This window comes from Pantherophis guttatus, chromosome 14 (assembly GCF_059756535.1).
Source record: "Pantherophis guttatus breed Tessera chromosome 14, ASM5975653v1, whole genome shotgun sequence".
Taxonomy (NCBI): domain Eukaryota; kingdom Metazoa; phylum Chordata; class Lepidosauria; order Squamata; family Colubridae; genus Pantherophis; species Pantherophis guttatus.
In genome coordinates, this window is record NC_142076.1 from 9,875,017 (window position 1) to 9,894,937 (window position 19,921).

The window sequence follows — 19,921 nt, forward strand, 5'->3', positions numbered from 1 at the left end:
AAAAAGGAAGAATGCAGAGAAGAACAACAAAGATGGTTAGGGGGTCTGGAGTCTAAATCATAGGATGAACGATTAAAGCAGTGTTTCTCAACCTTGGCCACTGGACGATGTGTGGATTGGCTGGGGAATTCTGGGAGTTGAAGTCCACACATGGTCCAGTAGCCAAGGTTGAGAAACACTGGATTAAAGGAACTAGGTATGTTCAGTCTATCAAAGAAATGAATTGGGGAAACACAACTGTCTTCCAATACTTGAGTGACTGTCACAGAGAAAAGACTTGCTCTCCAAAGCAGGTCAAGAAGTAATGGATGGAAGCTTGTTAAACAGAGATCCTACCTAAAAGTAAGGAGAAATTTCCTGATAATGGGTACCATTACTTGCCTCCTGGAGTTGTGGGTGCTCCATTGCTAGAGATTTTCAAAAATAGACTATGTGACTGGGATGGTAGAAGGTCTCCTACCTTGAGCAGGGGGTTGGACCAGAAGACCTTCGAGATCTCTTCCAGCCCTATGATTGTACAGTATCTTCTGTGGTTGAGAACCACTTCTGCAGTGAAGTGGGGGGAACTATCCCAGAATTCAAGAATCCTTATTGGCTTCTCTGAGAGAGGCTATATGGGTGTGGTTGGGACAATGGCTTTCCTGATTACGAATTGAGATGGGTAAGAGATGTCTAGTGACTTGATGGCCAGGTTTGATGCGGGATAGGGCTGCCCTTTCAGTACCTTGGATAGCTCCTTGGATCCTCCCTGTTGATGGAAAAACAGAATAATCAAGTTGGAAGGGACTTTCAAGGTCTTCTAGTCCAACTCCCTGCTTAAGCAACACTGGGCATGTAGTATAGATAATCCTCAACTTGCAACCATGTGTTTAATAACCATTCAAAATTACAACAGTACTAAAAAAACTGGGTTTTCCCAGTTGCAATGTATGGCTGTGAAAGTTGGATCATAAGAAAGGCTGAGCACCAAAGAATTGAGGCCTCTGAACTCTGGTGCTGGAGAAGACTCCTGCGAGTCCCTTGGACTGCAAGGCGATCCAACCCGTCAGTCCTAGAGGAGATCAACCCTGACTGCTCTTTAGAAGGCCAGATCCTGAAGATGAAACTCAAATGCCTTGGTCACCTAATGAGAAGGAAGGACTCCCTGTAGAAGAGCCTAATGCTGGGAACGATGAAGGGCAAAAGAAGAAAGGGATGGCAGAGAACGAGGTGGCTGGATGGAGTCACTGAAGCAGTCAGCGTGAGATTAAATGGACTCCAGGGGATGGTAGAGGACAGGAAGGCCTGGAGGAACATTGTCCATGGGGTCACGATGGGTCATACACGACTGAAAAAAGGGAATTTATGACTAGTCCTCACACTTAGGATCATTGCAGCATCCCCACAGTCACATGATCAAAATTCAGGTGCTTGGGGGGCTGAATTATCTGCAAAAGACCTCAGAGGTCTTATAGTCCATCCCCTTGCTCAAGGCAGGAGCCCTATACCATGCCATTCAAATGGTTGTCCAGTCTCTTGAAAATTTCCAATGATGGGGGCAACCACCACTTCCGAAGGCAAAGCCATTCCACTGATTCTTAACTCTCAGGAAATTTCTTCTTAGTTCTAGGTTGGATCTCTCTTTAATGATCTTCCACCCATTACTTCTTGTCCTGCCCCTCAGGTGCTTTGGAGAATAGGTTGACCCTCTCTTCTTTGTGGCAGTTTTAACAGATTAACCGAGTTGGAAGGGACCTTGTAGGTCATCCAGTCCAACCCCCCCACCCAAGCAGGAGACCCTTCACCATTTCTGACAGATGGCAGTCCAGTCTCTTCTTGAAAGCCTCCAGTGATGAAGCTCCCACAACTTCTGAAGGCAACGTCTGTTCCATGGGTTGATTGTTCTCACTGTCAGAAAATTCCTCCTTATTTCTAGATTGAGTCTCTCCTTGATCAGTTTCCATCCATTATTCCTTGTCTGGCCTTCAGGTGCCTTGGAAAACAGCTTGACCCCCTCCTCTCTGTGACAACCCCTCAAATACTGGAAGATAGTTAATCCAATAGGCTAGGCATACCTAGCTCCCTCAACTGTTCATCATATGCTTTAGCCTCAAGGTCTTTATCATTTTGGTTGCTCTTCTCTGCACACAAATATTGTTCTTGGCACACCAAGCAACTACCATATTTTTCGGAGTATAAGACGCCCCTTTTCCCCCCTAAAAGGGGGTGAAAATTTAGGTGCGTCTTATACACCAAATGTAGCCCTGCCCACCCATTGGCCCCCACCCTTTGGCCTCTGCCTCCCAGCAGTTTACCTCCTTGCAGCAAACAGCAAGAAAAAACAGCTCCTTTCAGCTTCAGCACAGCCTAATTAGCACAAGTTGATTGGATCGGCCTCCTGACTCTCAGCTGTTTTGCTCTCAGCTGTTTTGCACCAGCATCTGCTGCTTGCTGCAAGGAGGTAAATTGCGGGAGCAGATTTTTTTTTTCCCTTATGCTAATCAAGCTATGCTGAAAACGAAAATGAAAGTAAAGCAGGCTGTTTGCTGTTTGCTGCAATGAGACAAAATTGCTCAGAGGCAGAGGCAGGTTTCTTTTTTTGTTTTGTTTTGTTTTCCTCACCAAAAAAGGTAGGTGCGTCTTATACTCCAAAAATACGGTAGTTCTGTTTGGAGATTTCATTAATAGGATGTTATCTTCTGAGAGAATGATCCTAGAGTTTGTCTGTTTGTTTTACAGGAAAAACACTATAGAACAATGGTCTCTGGCTGTCCATTTTAAACTCAGCCTGTATTTGGGTTGGATGCTTCCCTCAGTCTTCCTCCATAAAGTGGTCATGTTTGGTTCTGCAGCCAAGAACGGCAATGGGCAACCCCCTGAATCAGGGGTGAAATGTTTGCACTGGATCACCCGATCCGGTAGCAATGGAGGCGGGTGGTTTGGAGAACCGGTAGCAAAAACCCCTGCCCCACCCCCCACCCCTATTCCCAGCTGAGCCACACAATCCTCAGAAGCTTTTTTTTTTACTTTTAAAAGCATTTTTTCTACAACTTCTCTGGCCGAAAAAAATGCTTTTAAAAGTTAAAAAAAATAAGCCTCTGATGATCGCGTGGCTCAGCTGGGATCCTCAAAGGCTTTTAAAGCATTTTCTCAAAGGCTTTTAAAGCATCTTTTTAAAAAAGCCTCTGCCGATCAGGCAACTCAGCTTGGATCGTCAGAGGCATTTAAAAGAAAAAAAAGCCTCTGACGATCAGGCAACTCAGCTTTTAAAAGAAAAAAAGCATTTTTTAAAAGGAAAAAAATTGGCCACACCCACCCAGTCACATTACCCACCCACCCCACCAAGCCACGCCCACAGAACCAGTAGTAACAAATTTTAGATTTCACCACTGCCCTGAATGTTGCTGGATTACAACTCTCAGAGCCTTGGCCCGCTTGGTTGGAGGTGAGGGATGTTCAGAGTTGTGGTTTTGTGACATCCAGACCAGGGGTGGGTGCTACTTGCCTTTACTACTGGTTCGTAACGGGGGCATTTGTGCGCACGCTTCACAGGCACACACACGCTTGTGCACATGCGCAGATTGTCATTTATGATGTCCGGGTGTCCGATTTTACTACCGGTTCTATAGAACTGGACAGAACCGGGAGCAACCCACCACTGATCCAGACGGCTGCAAATGCCCATCTCACTCACGCAGCAAAAACAAGGTAGAAAATGTTGGATTTAATGCCGCAGTTTAGAAGAGGGCTTTGGATGGCTTCATATTTTGGGAGGAAAACACCATATGCCTCCCGCCCTCAAAGCCAAGTAAGGAAACTGTGCCATAGTGCCACAAATAGCATCAGGCAACCTTGACAGAAAATCAGAAAAGGGTTAGCACATGCTGTCAGCCCTGGAGGTAGACCAAATCAAGGAACAGGCACGGCAGGGAATCTAGGAATGCTATATATCGGGGGTGTCCAAACTGGGCAAATTTTTAGACTTGTAGTCTTCATTGTTCAGAATTCCTCAGCCAGTTAATCATCTCCCTGTTGGCTTCAATGGCGGAAGCAGTGCAGTGGAAGGGACCTTGGAGGTCTTCTAGTCCAACCCCCTTCAGACAAATGGGTGTCCAGTCTCTTCTTAAAGTGGGTACAGCAGTACCTGTATTTTCTGCATCGCATGAGAAAAGTACAACTTCCTTCCCCTGTCCTTACCACTTTCTATACAGGGATGATCGAGAGCATCTTGTCATATTGCATCAGAGTCTGGTTTGAAAGCCTTACTGCTTCGGACAGGAAGGCGGTGCAGAGAGTGGTGAGGACGGCAGAAAAGATTATCGGCAGTTCACTCCCTTCTAGCCGGGACATACCACATAAGCCAGGGATGTCAAACTCAAGGCTGGATCCAGCCCACGGGGTGCTTAGATCTGGCCCATGAGGCCACCCTGGAGACAGCAAAGGACCGCCTTGCGGTGCGGCCCTCCTGAGCTCCGTTTTTGCTGGCAGAGGCACCACAGGGCTCCATTTTCAGCCGCGACAGCCTTCTGCAGCCCTCTGCTAGCGAAAATGGAGCTCGGAGGGGAAGGAAGGAAGGAAGGAAGGAAGGAAGGAAGGAAGGAAGGAAGGAAGGAAGGAAGGAAGGAAGGAAGGAAGGAGAATATAATGAGAGGAAGGGAGGGTGTGAAGGAAGTCCCAACATGGGGCCGACGCAATGGTGGGATTCAGCCGGTTCGTAGCACTTCGGGAGAGAAACTGCACTTTCTGAGCAGTTTGGCAAACTGGCTGTTGGAAGAAATCATTAGAGCCTTGGTACTACAGTGGTTTAAAGCACCCTGTTATTAACACAGCTGCCTGCAATTTACTGCTGGTTCGAATCTCTCCAAGGCTCAAGGTTGACTCAGCCTTCCATCCTTTCTAAGGTAGGTTAAATGAGGACCCAGTTTGTGGGGGCAATAAGCTGACTTTGTATAAATATACAAAAGTATGAAGGCTATTGCTGAACGCACTGTAAGCCGCCCTGAGTCTCCGGAGAAGGGCGGCATATAAATCAAATTTAAAATTAAAATTAAATTAAAAAATTAGGGCAGAGAACCGGTTGTTAAATTACTTGAATCCCACCACTGGGCCCACGGCCCACAGGGGGGCAGTTTGATTTGTTGAAAAAATGCTTTTAAAAGCCTCTGACGATCAGGCAACTCAGCTGGGATCGTCAGAGGCTTTTAAAAGCATTTTTTTCAACAACCTCTTCGGCCAAAGAGGTTGTAGAAAAAATGCTTTTAAAAGTTAAAAAAAAAAAGTAGGCCACGCCCACCCAGTCACATGACTCCCTCCTCCACCAAGCCACGGCCACAGAACCGGTAGTAAGAAATTTTACATTTCACCACTGCTTTGAGTTCTGACTTTTTTTTTTTTTTTTGTCATGTGTTTGTTGATCAAAACTGGAGGCAGTATTCCAAGGCTGGTCTCACCAAAGCAGTGTAAAGCAGTACGAACAATTCACGTGACCTTGATACTATCCTTCTGTTGATGCAGCCTGACGACTGTGTTGGGGTTTTTTTTGACAGCTGCAGCAAAATTTCTGGCTCAGACTTATTGATGATTGGGGGGGTGGGATTGCTGTGTGGAATTTGCTTGGACAATCCTTGCAATGCCAGTAACAGGATTTTGGGTTCCAGGTCATTCGAGATATTTTACTCATCGGGCATCGCCAAGCCTTCGCCTGGGTGGACGAGTGGTCTGGTATGTAAGACCTTGAAAGAGTCCATGTTGGAGGAGGGAGGGAGGGAGGGAGGGGCGAAAGCCCATGTGGACAGTTGCTTTGATCATCCTTTTCAATGGGAACGGGGCCTTTCCTCAATTTCTCCATGACCAACTGTTTTGCCTTAGAGCCTCATCATTCGACCATCAACCTTTGTTGAGTTTAGAATAGAATAGAATAGAATAGAATAGAATAGAATAGAATAGAATAGAATAGAATAGAATAGAATAGAATAGAATAGAACAGAGGAGAACAGACTTTTTTATTGGCCAAGTGTGATTGGACACACAAGGAATTTGTCTTGGTGCATACGCTCTCAGTGTACATAAAAAGAAAAAGACACATTCATCAAGAATCTTATGTAGTGTTGCATTCATTAAGACCCCACCCACCCACTTCATGGCCTGTTTCTGTTGCTCCCTTCTGGGAGGAGTTTTTGAAGTATTTCTAGCAGGACTACCGGATTCTGTAACAGCTTTGTTCCCTAGGCCATCCGTCTGGTAAACTCTCAAGATTCGTTTTTCTTACCATGTACTGGTATACAACTGAACTAGACTCTGCATTTATCTGTATTTATGTATTCTGTTATATTATGCAGTGTATATTGGAGGTGGTGACCCTTTGAGAGCTGTATGCAATGAAATTTCACTTTAATGTATGCCGATTAGTGTACATTCAAAGTGACAATAAAGTTTCTATTCTATTCTATTCTATTCTATTCTATTCTATTCTATTCTATTCTATTCTACTCTACTCTACTCTACTCTACTCTACTCTACTCTACTCTACTCCACTCTGCATATTATCCCATCCCATCCTCTGTTCTGTTCTGTTCTATTAATTGTTCTACTCTACTCTACTCTACTCTGCATCTTATCCCATCCCAACCCATCCCATCTCATCCCTGTTCTATTCTATTCTACTCTACTCTACTCTACTCTACTCTACTCTACTCTACTCTACTCTACTCTACTCTACTCTACTCTACTCTACTCTTCTCTGCATATTAACCCATCCCATTCCATCCTCTATTCTGTTCTGTTCTGTTCTATACTGTTCTATTCTGTTCTATTAATTGTTCTATTCTACTCTACTCTACTCTGCATCTTATCCCATCCCATCCCATCCCATCCCATCCCATCCCATCCCATCCCATCCCCTATTCTATTCTATTCTATTCTATTCTATTCTATTCTATTCTATTCTATTCTACTCTACTCTACTCTACTCTACTCTACTCTACTCTACTCTACTCTACTCTACTCTACTCTTCAATACAACCCATTGACCATCCTCTCTTTCTTGGTGCATAATCCAGAATGTGAGTTTGTTTCGTTTTTGTTCATTGTCCACCCATTAATCCATGGAAGAAATTGTGGGTCACTAGTTATGTATTAGATTCCCCATTTCTGTGTATGCAATGAGATGGCTGAAAGCCATTGATCAACTTTGAAATGGAACAGTAACAGAGTTGAAAGGGACCTTGGAGGTCATCTAGCCCAACCCCCTGCTCATGCAGGAGACCTGTTCTAGGGATTCGAACCACCAAACTGCCGACCTTTCTGATCAACAAGGTCAGTGTCTTAGCCACTGAGCCACCTTAGTCAGGTTCTGAGTATGACTTTGACATAGCCGGTGTTTCTTGCCCCTCCCCGTAGCAAAGCATGGAGTTGCTTTTTAATTGTGAGATGGGTGGCCTATAAATTTAATAAATACATAAAGAAATAAATGATGCCAAGGAAATCTATTTCAAGCATTCAGAAGAATCTCCGGCACAGCTCATTTGCTCCTGAAATATTTAAGTAAAGGTTCCCCTCATACATACATGCTAGTCGTTTCCGGCTCTAGAGGGCAGTGCTCATCTCCGTTTCAAAGCCGAAGAGCCAGCGCTGTCTGAAGACGTCTCCGTGGTCATGTGGCCGGCATGACTCAACGCCAAAGGCACATGGAATGCCGTTCCCTTCCCACCAAAGGTGGACCCTATTTTTCTACTTGCATTTTTTTATGTGCTTTCAAACTGCTAGGTTGGCAGAAGCTGGGACAAGTCCCGGGAGCTCATCCCGTTACGCAGCACTCGGGATTCGAACCGCTGAACTGCCGACCTTTCGATCAACAAGCTCAGCATCTTAGCCACTGAGCCACTGTATCCCTATCTGAAATATTTAGAGCTTTCCTTTCTTTGGATTTTAAAGAGTTCTAAGCGAGCTTACAATCGTGCTTAAAAAGCAAGCAAGGCATCAGTACTTTTCCATTAAAAACCCAATGGGATTCAACCAAAGATCACAATTAAGGTTGGGAGGAAAAAAAATTAATAAGCGTGGGATTCGTCTGCTGGAACAAATTGGAGCTACCAAGTCTTGCAGGATGTTTCAGCGGGAAACCTGCTTGTGGTTTTGGGTTCATGGCATAAACTTGTGATTCATTCAAAACATTTTTCATCGCTCTGAGCTTCTTGAGATCGTAGCTGTGCCTCAACCTGTTCCTCGGAGCTGAATAATGAATGTCCTTCCTCAATTTCTTTGGAAGTTGTGGGACTCCTGAGGGCAAGCAGATTGCAGAAAACGATTAGGCCTCCTCACCACATTTGTTTGGAACAAAGTTTCCTCTTTTTCTTTCCTAACAGGCTAGCTGTCAGGGTTCTGATGGATGCCCTAATTAAATCATGAGCCTCGAGCCAAGCTTCAAAAGAAATCCAGTTATTTATTAGGAGCTTCACGTCGGCATCTGCCAAGTGAAGCCAACTCTGACCCCATGTAATTTATGTTCCAGCTCTGACCCTGTTCCCCCCCGTCCCCCGAGGGTGTGTCATCAATTACATTTACCAATGGAGCAATTTCACAGGGTTGTAGCGGTCACTCCCCTCCGGCTGCTATGAGTAACCCTGGGATATAGCCTTGAGAGAGATGAGTCTGGAATGTGCATCTGTCTTTGGCTGCCATGCTGTTTTGCCGGTTTCCCATCCCCATCTGGCCTATGGCAACTCAAGAGCAGGCCAGGGATGCTTTGCGAGTTGACATTAACCTTCCCTCTCAAGTCTGTTATTTTCTTGAGTTTTTCTGTCATTCCCAAATCCGTTATTTGACATGCTAGGATAGGGGTGTCAAACCCAAGGCCCGTGGGCCAAATCTGGCCTGCAGGGTGCTTAGATCTGATCCATGGGACTGCCCTGGAAACAGCGAAGGACCAGCCCGTGGTGCCTCTGCCAGCGAAAACAGAGTTTGGGAGGGCCACATGCAGCCTTCCCAGACCCTGTTTTCATCCGTGATGGCCTTCTGCAGCCCTCTGTAAGCAAAAACGGAGCTTGGGGAGGCCACGGGCCTGCCTGGGCTCTGTTTTTAGTGGCAGAGGCACTGCAGGCTGGTCCACTGTTTCCAAGGTGGGCCGGTGGGACAGATCTAAGCACCCCGTCGACTGGATCTTGCCCCTCACGGCCTTGAGTATGACACCCCTGATTTACATGTTCCTTCTCTTGCACATAGCCCCCTGGGCTCCGTTTTAGCTGACAGATGGCTGCAGGAGGCCGTCACGGCTGAAAATGGGGCCTCGATGAATGACCTCAAGCTGGCCACGCCCCCTGGCCATGCCCACTCCATCCAGCCCCGCCCCCGCTCCCTCGAGTTCAAACACAATCCTCATGCGGCCCTCAATGAAATCGAGTTTGACACCCCTGTGCTAGGAGGTCTCTCATATCACGATGTTCCCACTACTTCCTGGCTCTTGTGGTTCCTCAGCACGCCACCTTCTACGACTGGTTCCTAGACTCGTTGTAAGACGCCACCCGGGAAGGTCCCAGAGCTGCCACACCACACCATCTTTTAAAATTTCCCAGCATTCCCTGGACTGTCCTTACATTATGGGATTTCATAAGGAATTTTGAATTTTGTCTGGGGGTAACGGACACATGTGGGCTTGGCTTGGCTGCCCTCTGGTGGTAGGAGATCAAAGGAAAGCACAGAAACTGGGTTTATTTCTAAACCATGTTCTTGGGATCAAGCTGGTAGTAAGGCATTACCAAATACGTCTATCAAATCCTTTTCATATTTATTTGCTGTTTCTCCAAAGAAGCCTTGCCGATAGGAGGAAAGAGAGAAGGAGGCTCTAAGGAAGGGTAAACATAGAATAGCAGAGTTGGAAGGGGCCTTGGAGTTCATCTAGTCCAGCTCCCTGCGCGAGCAGGAGACCCTCTACCATTCCAGACAAATGGATGTCTAATGTCTTCTTAACAGCCTCCAGCAATGAGCACCCACAACTTCTGAAGACAAACCGTTCCACTGGTTAATTCTCAAACTCCTGGTTTATTTATTTATTTTTAATATATTTTTTATTATTATTTTAAAAAATAGAATAGAACAGAACAGAACAGAACAGAACAGAACAGAACAGAACAGAATAGAATAGAATAGAATAGAATAGAATAGAATAGAATTTTTATCGGCCAAGTGTGATTGGACACACAAGGAATATACATCCATATTGTGGGTAAACAGAGTTGGTTCTGGGTATCATATTAATCCAATTCACAGTAACCATAATAATCATAATAATCATATAACCATAATAATCTCTATCGTATTTATCAAATCTGAGTAATCTTCTTTCTATTGTATAAACAAACATGAAAAGAAATGCCTAGCATCTACAAACTTCTAATCTTTCTATCTATTATTTTTATTTATTCTATTCATATTACAATAACAATATTGGTAATCTTTATCACATTTATCAAACTCAGGTAATCCTCATAATATTATTTAAACAACAACCAAAAAATGCCTAGCAGACCATCTGTAAACCTCTAATCTTTCTATCTATTACTGTATTTTTCGGAGTATAAGACGCCCCTTTTTCCCCCCTAAAAGGGCGTGAAAATTTAGGTGCGTCTTATACACCGAATGTAGCCTTGCCCACCCACTGACTCCCACCCTTTGGCCTCTGCCTCCCAGCAGTTTACCTCCTTGCAGCAGTTTACCTCCTTGCAGCAGTTTACCTCCTTGCAGCAAGCAGCAAGAAAAAACAGCTCCTTTCAGCTTCAGCACAGGCTAATTAGCACAAGTTGATTGGATCGGCCACCTGACTTTCAGCTGATTTGCTCTCAACTGTTCTGCGCAGGGCTCTTCTGCTTGCTGCAAAGAGATAAATTGCTTGAGCAGATTTTTTTTCGTTGTGCTAATCAAGCTATGCTGAAAACGAAAATGAAAGTAAAGCAGGCTGTTTGCTGTTTGCTGCAACAAGGCAAAATTGCTGAGAGGCAAAGGGAGATTTCTTTTTCTTCTTTTCCTCACCCAAAAAAGTAGGTGCATCTTATAGTCCGGTGCATCTTATACTCCAAAAAATACGGTATTTTTGTTTATTCTATAAAAATGTACGTTCTATTATTTCCCCTCTCTAATTTTATTTCTGCCTCTATCGGCTTACAACAAGCTACCTTAATGTTTAAGAGGCCATTCATCCGTCATCTCTTGTCCTCTTTAAGTGCTTAAATTCTTATCCATTTTACCTCCTGGTTTAGATGATGTGCTCAGTGGCTAAGATGCTGAGCTTGTCAATTGAAAGGTCTGAGTTCAGAGGTTCGAATCCCTAGCGCCGCGTAACGTGGTGAGCGCCTGTTACTTGTCCCAGCTTCTGCTAACCTAGCAGTTGGAAAGCAGGTAAAAAATGCAAGTAGAAAAATAGAGACCACCTTTGGTGGGAAGGTAACAGCGTTCCGTGCGCCTTTGGAGTTTAGTCATGCCGGCCACATGACCACGGAGACGTCTTCAGACAGAGCTGGCTCTTTGGCTTTGAAACGAAGATGAGCACCGCCCCCTAGAGTCAGGAACGACTAGCACGTATGTGCGAGGGGAACCTTTACCTTTTAGTCGTTCCTGACTCTAGGGGACGGTGCTCATCTCCGTTTCAAAGCCGAAGAGCCAGCGCTGTCAGGGGACGTCTCCGTGGTCATGTAGCCAGCATGACTATATACATATATATATATATTGAAAACAAGAGCATTTCCAGGAATGTAGGTTCAATGTTAAAATGAGGGGGAGTTTGATACAGGACCAGTGATTCACATTTAAAAGGGCCCTTGAATGGAGAACAGGCCGACTCGGAGTCAGTCTTCAGTGAGCTCATTCTGGCGTTCCACTTTCCGAAAGCACTTGAGTTAATACAATACTTGATGAATGCTTAGATCATCCCCTTTTCAATTAAAGTACACCGTATTAATTTGGCAGGTTGCAAAGGCTATTTGAAAAAAAGACATTTCCCCTGAGAGCTTCTATTTATTTAATGGGGATGGGATGGAGAAGAGAGAGTCTCGGTTTGAACTAGATATCTATTGCCTAGCATCAAAATATATTTATATATAATTACATTTACATCGCTGCACTTAAAAGATAATTTAACAGAATAACAAAGTTGGAAGGGACCTTGGAGGTCTTCTAGTCCAGCCCCTTGCTCAAGCAGGAGACCCTATACCCATGTTGGTGAACCTATGGAACGTGTGCGGGAAGCAGCACACAGAACCATCCCTCGAGGGATGCGCGTCCTCACTGGCTCCTCTTCCGTGTTCCTGTGCACACACGTGCACTGATCAGCTGGCCTTCGCGCTCACGGGATCGCCAAAACCTGGAACGGCAGCATTCCATCGTGCATGCATGAGCCGGCACCTGAACTTCTGGGCTTACATCGTCCGCATGTGCAATGGCCAGCTGTTTGTCGGGTGCATGTCTGTGCCGGAAACCAGAAATTTGCGTGCCAGCTCATGCACGCGTGATGGAACGCTGCTCTTCCGGGTTTCAGCACTCCCATGCGCGAGGCCGTGCGGTCCAGGCGGGATGAGTTTGCGTGCCATTTCCGGCACGCAGACTGGCACGCGGTGACGTAAAAGGTTAGCCATCACTGTCCTATACCATTTCAGACATATGGCTGTCCAGTCTCTTCTTAAAAACCTGCAATGTTGGAGCACCCACCACTTCTTGCATGGAAGTGGTATGGATCTGGATGGGGAGGAACAGGCTCCGACTCAACCCCGCCAAGACTGAGTGGCTGTGGGTACCGGCATCTTGGTCCAATCGAGATCTTCCATCATTGACCATTGGGGGTGAGGTTTTACCTCCTGTGGATAGGGCCCGCAACTTGGGTGTCCTTCTGGATTCACGGTTGTCTCTGGAAGATCACGTAGCGACCGTGACCAGGGCGGCATTTGCCCAGGTCCGCTTTGTGCTTCAGCTGCGCCCTTACTTGGACCAAGATGCCCTACACACCGTTACTTATGCGCTGGTCACCTCCCGTCTTGACTACTGCAACGCTCTCTACCTAGGGCTGCCCTTGAAAACCACTCGAAGGCTTCAACTGGTGCAGAATGCGGCCGCGCGGATTGTGATGGGAGTGTCCCGACACTCCCATGTTACACCCCTCCTGCGCGACCTTCATTGGCTACCGGTTGCCCTTCGGGTGAGGTTCAAGGTGCTGGTTATCACCTATAAAGCCCTTCATGGCCTAGGTCCAGGATACTTGTCGGACCCCCTGCAGCCAGCAACAATCTCCAATCACCCGGTGCGTTCCCACAGACAGGGCCTCCTCAGGGTGCCGTTGGCCATTCAATGTCGGCTGGCGACCCCCAGGGGGAGAGCTTTCTCTGTGGGTGCACCCACCCTTTGGAACCAACTTCCTTTGCATCTCTGGATGGCTCCTGACCTTCGCTCATTCCACTGTGATTTGAAGACCTGATTGTTTCGTAGCCTGGACTGATGGGGGGGGGGTGTGGTTTCTTAATAGTTTTAAATTGATTTTAAACTGTTTTAATTTGGACTTTTAATTTCATATTGTTTTAATGTGCAATTGTGCATTTTATTGTTGTGAGCCGCCCTGAGTCCATTGGAGATAGGGCGGCATATAAATCGCATTAAACTTAAACTTAAACTTCTGAAGGGCAAGCTGGTTAATTGTCCTCACTTAGGAGATTTCTCCTCATTTTTAGCTTGCTTCTCTTCTTGGTTAATTTCCACCCATTGCTTTCTGGTGCTTTGGAAAATAGGTTGACCCCTTCTTCTTCCCACTCTGTCATTCTGTTAATTATTGGAACACTGCTATCATGTCACCCCTAGTTCTCCTTTTCACTAGACGAGACAACCTCAATTCCTACAACCATTCCTGGAGTTTAGCTGTCTTTGGTCCACGATAAATCTTTAGCTCCTTTCCTTGGGGGGAGAATACACACAGGAATACCATCATGAGAAGGAAAGGCAGACCGGGTGTGATGTTTATTGCATCCGAATGAATCCAAATTTTATACCGAAGTTACGTTTGTCAGAGTACATATAAAGTTCCCAATGAAACAGTGTCTCTTTTTCATCAAGAATGCTGGTAGCAGTGATGGGAGGAAGATCTGGTGTCTTTCTCAGCTGGTTTGGCCAAGTTGAAGTTGGGGAGACCCACAGTCGTAGCATCCTGGGGTCAAAATAATCACCATTTGCAACTTTCCCAGCCATCTTCCAACAACCAAGGCAGCCAGATTCGCCTAAAGACCTCAAGATTAACTTAACAACCATAGCTCAAAGGTTGTAAAACTGGGCACAACTGGCTTAAGAACCCCGCCTTTCTTAGCGACGGAAATTCTGGTTCCTATTGAAGTTGTAAGCGGTAGACAGCCATAAATGCTTATCCAATTTTCTTTTTCACACACCCAGACGTTTCCAAACGCCAGATTGTACAACCAGCAATAGAAGACACACATAACTTTAAAACAACGGTGGGTTTTTCTCTCCATAAATGTCCACAGATGCACCTCCAAGAAATCTTTGACTTTTGGGGAGTTGTGATCCTCCTCCCTCCACCCCCACCCCCTTAATAAGAAGCAATAAGGCGAGTGGGAGGGTTGCCAAGCAGCAGGTGTCCCAACTTTTTGGAAGAATGAAACAGAGTCTTCTCAGAGGTCTAACGAGCCACTGAAGCTCCAGATGGTTCTCCCTTCTCAACAGATTTTTTTTCCCCTCAGTTTGCTTCAAGTTGACACTTCATGGTGGTTGGTGGAGTTTCGTCACGCAGGAGAAAGCTTGGATTAAGTTTTGAAGCCTTGGAGTGGATAGATCTGGAATAACTCCCAGGCCCGATTCATAAGTCGGTTCTCCCAAGATAAAACAGCACGATCAGGCCGAGGAAAAATCATTAACCCAGCCTTCATATTGGCTGGCTTCACAAATCATGCTTCATCGAAGTGAGAAAAGGCCAAGCAGATCCAGAATATGGGATAACAAAAGTTGGAAGGGACCTTGGAGGTCTTCTAGTCCAACCTCCTACTCAAGCAGGAGACCCCCTACCATTTTTGACAAATGGTTGTTCAGTTCCCCCTTAAAAGCTTCCAGGTTTGGAGCATCACAATTTCTGAAGGTAAACTATACCTCCTCAGTATAGACCCATCGTCTTCTCAACTTCTATAATACAGAAATACTTCATTCCTGAATGCTCATTATTCTGATTCTCAGAATAGCAGAGTTGGAAGGGAGCTTGGAGGTCTTCTAGTCCAACCCTCTGCTTAGGCAGGAAACTCTCCATCACTTCAGACAAATGGTTATCCAACATCTTAAAAACTTCCAGTGTTGGAGCATTCACAACTTCTGGAGGCAAGTTGTTCCACTGATTAACTGTTCTCACTGTCAGGAAATTTCTCCTTAGTTCTAAGTTGCTTCTCTCCTTGATGAGTTTCCACCCATTGCTTCTTGTCCTGCCCTCAGGTGCTTTGGAGAATAGCTTGACTCCCTCTTCTCTGTGGTAGCCCCTCAAGTATTGGAAGGCTGCTGTCATGTTGCCCCAGTTCTTCTTTCCACTAGACCGGGTGTCAGCAACCTGTGGCTCCAGAGCCGCATGTGGCTCTTTGGGCTCTCTGCTGTGGCTCTCTGTCAGGTGATCCCACCACAGGCTGGCCTCGCCCTCCCCTCCCAGTCACTCCTTGCCTGGCCTGAGAAGGTAAGGGCAATGGCAGGGGATGGAGAAGTGGCCAGGGTAGAGACAGAGAGATACAGAGAGAAGGGGAAGGAGGGAGGGAAGGAGGGGAAAGAGAGAGATGTCAAAAGGGTTTTGTGGTTCCCAGTGCTTTTAAACAACCAGTTATCTGCCCTAATGACCGGATGGGTAGGCGTGGCTGGGGGGGTCATGTGACTGGTGGAAGTGAGTGACATCGAGTTGGCCACGCCCACCCAGGTTTTGTGGCTCCCGGTGTTTTCTTTTCTGTGGAAAATGGGTCGAAATGGCTCTTTGAGTGTTTAAGGTTGCAGACCCCTGCACTAGACTAAACATACCCAATTCCTGCAAATTTTCTTTCTGTTTTTGCCTTCAGCTCCCTAATCATCTTTGTTGCTCTTCTCTGCACTCTACATTCAGGTGACTTGCTAACCTTCTCAAACTCTTTGGTTGAACGGGAGAAACTGTTGTTTGGGTTAAGAAGTGCTACTCAAGGCATGGTAAATGTTGTTGTTTTTTTTGTTTTTTTTGATACCCCAAACAAAGAGATGGATGGGTTCTGGTTTACCCAAAACAAAACCTAGAACAGTGATGGCTAACCTTTTTGCCATCGTGTGCCAAAAGCGAGGGGAGCCCAAGAAGGGTCGCGCGTGTGCATGCTCGCACCCATAATTCTATGCGCCCTGCCCCCACGCATGCACGTGCGACTCCGCTCCCCCCACTTTTGGCACATGATGGCACAGTGGGTCTGTTTTTTTGCCCTCCCCAGGCTCCAGAGCCTTTCTAGGAGCTTGGGGAGTGCAAAAATGGCCTCCCCCCCCGGAGGCCCTCCAGAGGCCTGAAACAGCCCGTTTAGTAACTTCTGGTAGGACCTGAAGCTCAGATCACGTGCCCACCGATATGGCTCCGCGTGCCACCTGTGGCACGCATGCCACAGGTTCGCCATCACGGACCTAGAACATTGTTATTCTTGATTTCAGCTGAAACAAAACTCGCAGGGATCAGAAGAGTAATTTTAAGGGGTGAGTATGGCATGGTTAGTGGGTGTCATCCTCTTCCTCCCCAGTTCATTTGGCCTCTGCCAATGTTTGTTTATTTTTATTTGTATCCCTTTATTATGTTACAAATAACCCAAGGTAACAAACATATCCGACACACCTTCTTCCTCCTATTTTCTCCACAACAACAACAATCCTGTGAGGTGGGTTGGTCAGAGAGAGAGAGATTGACCCAACGTTATCCAGCTGATTTTCATGGCTAAGGCAGGACTAGAACTCACAATCTCCTGGTGATTGGCCCAAAGTCACCCGGCTGATTTTCATGGCTAAGGCGGCAGGGGTGAAATTCACTTACCTTTCCCTACCAGCTTGCAAATGTGAGCGTGCACACCTCCTCCACGCCTGTGCAGAGCCTTCTGTGCATGCGCAGAGGGTCAAAAACGGGACATGGTGACATCCGGGTGGGTGGGCGGAGCCTCCCGCTGGCACTACCGGATCATGCAATCCGGATAGATCCAGCTGAATTTCACCTCTGTAAGGCAGGATTAGAACTCACAATCTCCTGGTGATTGGCCCAAAGTCACCCAGCTGATTTTCATGGCTAAGGCGGGACTAGAACTTACAAGTCTCCTGGTGATTGGCCCAAAGTTACCCAGCTGATTTTCATGGCTAAGGCGGGACTAGAACTCACCGTCTCCTGGTGATTTGCCCAAAGTCACCCAGCTGGCTTTTAGGGCTAAGGCAGAACTAGAACTCCCTGTCTCCTGCTTCCTAGCTTTATAATTAAATTTATATGCCACCCATTCCACTATCTAAAGCAACAAAGCAAATATTCTTGGCTTGCTTTCATTTGCCTCCCCTTCCCCCAAAACATATATTTCTGGAACAACCTTCTTTGAGTCCGTATCCTTAAACACACCGTGTTTTATTCCTTGGTCCAAATATGCATCTTTTGACTCAAAGCAATAAACCTGAATGAAATGGGTAGTTCAAGAACTATTTTGCACATCCCTAGTTGCAGGATTTTGACCTGAAGGTTTCACTTCGATATCTTTTTTTAAAATTTGATTTATATGCCGCCCTTCTCCGGAGACTCAGGGCGGCTTACAGTGCGTTAAGCAATAGCCTTCATCCTTTTGTATATTTATACAAAGTCAGCTTATTGCCCCCACAAACCGGGTCCTCAATTTACCTACCTTAGAAAGGATGGAAGGCTGAGTCAACCTTGAGCCTGGTGAGATTCGAACTTACAGTAATTGCAGACAGCTAGTGTTAATCACAATGCTATCAGTCTGCTGAGCCACCAGGCCCATCTTTAGACATCATCTCCTTTTTGTAGATGCATTATTATTACTGTTGAGAAGAGTTGCCTCCCATATTTTCACTGCTAAAAATTACAAAGAATGGTGGCACAAAATGGGTGAAACAGATTCACAGAGTTGGAAGGGACCTTATAGGTCATCTAGTCCAACCCTCCACCCAAGCAAGAGACCCTACACCATTTCTGACAGATGGCAGTCCAGTCACTTCTTGAAAGCCTCCAGTGATGAAGTTCCCACAACTTCTGAAGGCAACTTCTGTTCCATCGGTTGACTGTTCTCACTGTCGGAAAATTCCTCCTTATTTCCAGATTCAACCTGTTTCCAGCCATTATTCCTTGTCTGGCCTTCGGGTGCTTTGGAAACTAGCTTGACCCTCCTCCTCTCTATGGCAGCCCCTCAGATATTGGAAGACTGCTATCCTGTCTCCCCTGCTCCTTCTCTTCACTAGACTAGCCATACCCAGTTCCTGCAACCGTCCATCGTATGTTTTAGTCTCCAGTCCCCAAACAGCTTCCTCCTCCTCAAATCATTATGTAATTGTACAGCATGTGCCGAATAAATATATTTAATCTACCTGGTTACACATGAGATTTTATGTGTTACATTAAGCAGCCTTAGCAAGGTTATTCTGCAGATTGCTTACAGCATAAAATGCAAAACTGTCTTTGAAAAGGCAGCAACATAAAATGAGCATTTTCAGTGTAAACCGCTTCAGGGAAAGTAAATGAATTTCAACAGAAGATTATCGCCTCTCATTGTAATTCTACATCCTCTTACTTTTGTGAGCAATTTGCTTTTAAATCACTTATAATTCCAAAATTTTAATCCACCGAGCAACGGGGCCCATAAATTTATTTTTTTTTTCCCATGCCAAAGGCTCTTAACGATATGAAGGGCGTGGAAAACTTATTTCTGTCCTCCAGCCATCAGTTTCCACATAATAGGTATGTAATTTGAGAGAACACAGATCTCAAACAATATTAAGCTTTGTCTCTGTCAACTGATTAGATGTCAGGGCTTCCTGGCAACATTAATAACATCAGAGGACGGATGGAAAAAAGAATTTTAATGAGGTGTTATTCAAATGCAAACTCTATTGATAGTCAAATCCAGATTTATATTCTTGTATCTCCACTTCTGACTTCCAGGTTCTAATAGATCTGATCCGCTTCTGGTTTTTGAAGGGTTGAATAGGAATAGGAATAGGAATAGGAATAGGAATAGAAAATAGAATAGAATAGAATAGAATAGAATAGAATAGAATAGAATAGAATAGAATAGAATAGAATAGAATAGAATAGAATAGAATAGGTGGAGTGGAGTGGAGTGGAGTGGCATGGCATGGCATGGCATGGCATGGCATGGCATGGCATGGAATAGAATAGAATAGAATAAAATAGAATTCTTTATTTGCCAATGTGATTGCACACACAAGGAATTTGTCTTTGGTGCATATGCTCTCAGTGTACATAAAATAAAAGATACATTCGTCAAGGATCATAAGGTACAACACTTAATGATAGTCATAGGGTACAAATAAGCAATCAGGAAACAATAATTATAAATATAAATCGTAAGGATACAAGCAACAAAATTACAGTCATGCAGTCGTAAGTGGGAGGAGATGGGTGATAGGAACGATGAGAAAACTAATAGTAGTGCAGCCTTAGTGAATAGTTTGGCAGTGTTAAGGGAATTATTTGTTTAGCAGAGTGATAGCATTCAGGAAAAAACTGCTCTTGTGTCTAGTTGTTCTGGTGTGCAGTGCTCTCTAGCGTCGTTTTGAGGGTAGGAGTTGAAACAGTTTATGTCCAGGATGCGAGGGGTCTGTAGATACTTTCACAGTCCTCTTTTTGACTCATGCAATATACAGGTCCTCAATGGAAGGCAGGTTGGTAGCCATTGTTTTTTCTGCAGTTCTAATTATCCTCTGAACTTTG

At 45.4% G+C, this 19,921-nt stretch overlaps 1 protein-coding gene across 1 annotated transcript in view; it reads left to right on the top strand.

Annotated features, from left to right (window-relative positions):
- Positions 1-19,921, top strand: part of LOC117667261 (cytoplasmic phosphatidylinositol transfer protein 1-like) — a 79,179-nt gene that overhangs the window by 55,186 nt on the left and 4,072 nt on the right. The window contains exon 8 of the mRNA XM_087878482.1: positions 5,637-5,700. Within this exon, the coding sequence (XP_087734608.1) occupies positions 5,637-5,700 (64 nt within the window). The remainder of the gene's footprint in view (positions 1-5,636; positions 5,701-19,921) is intronic.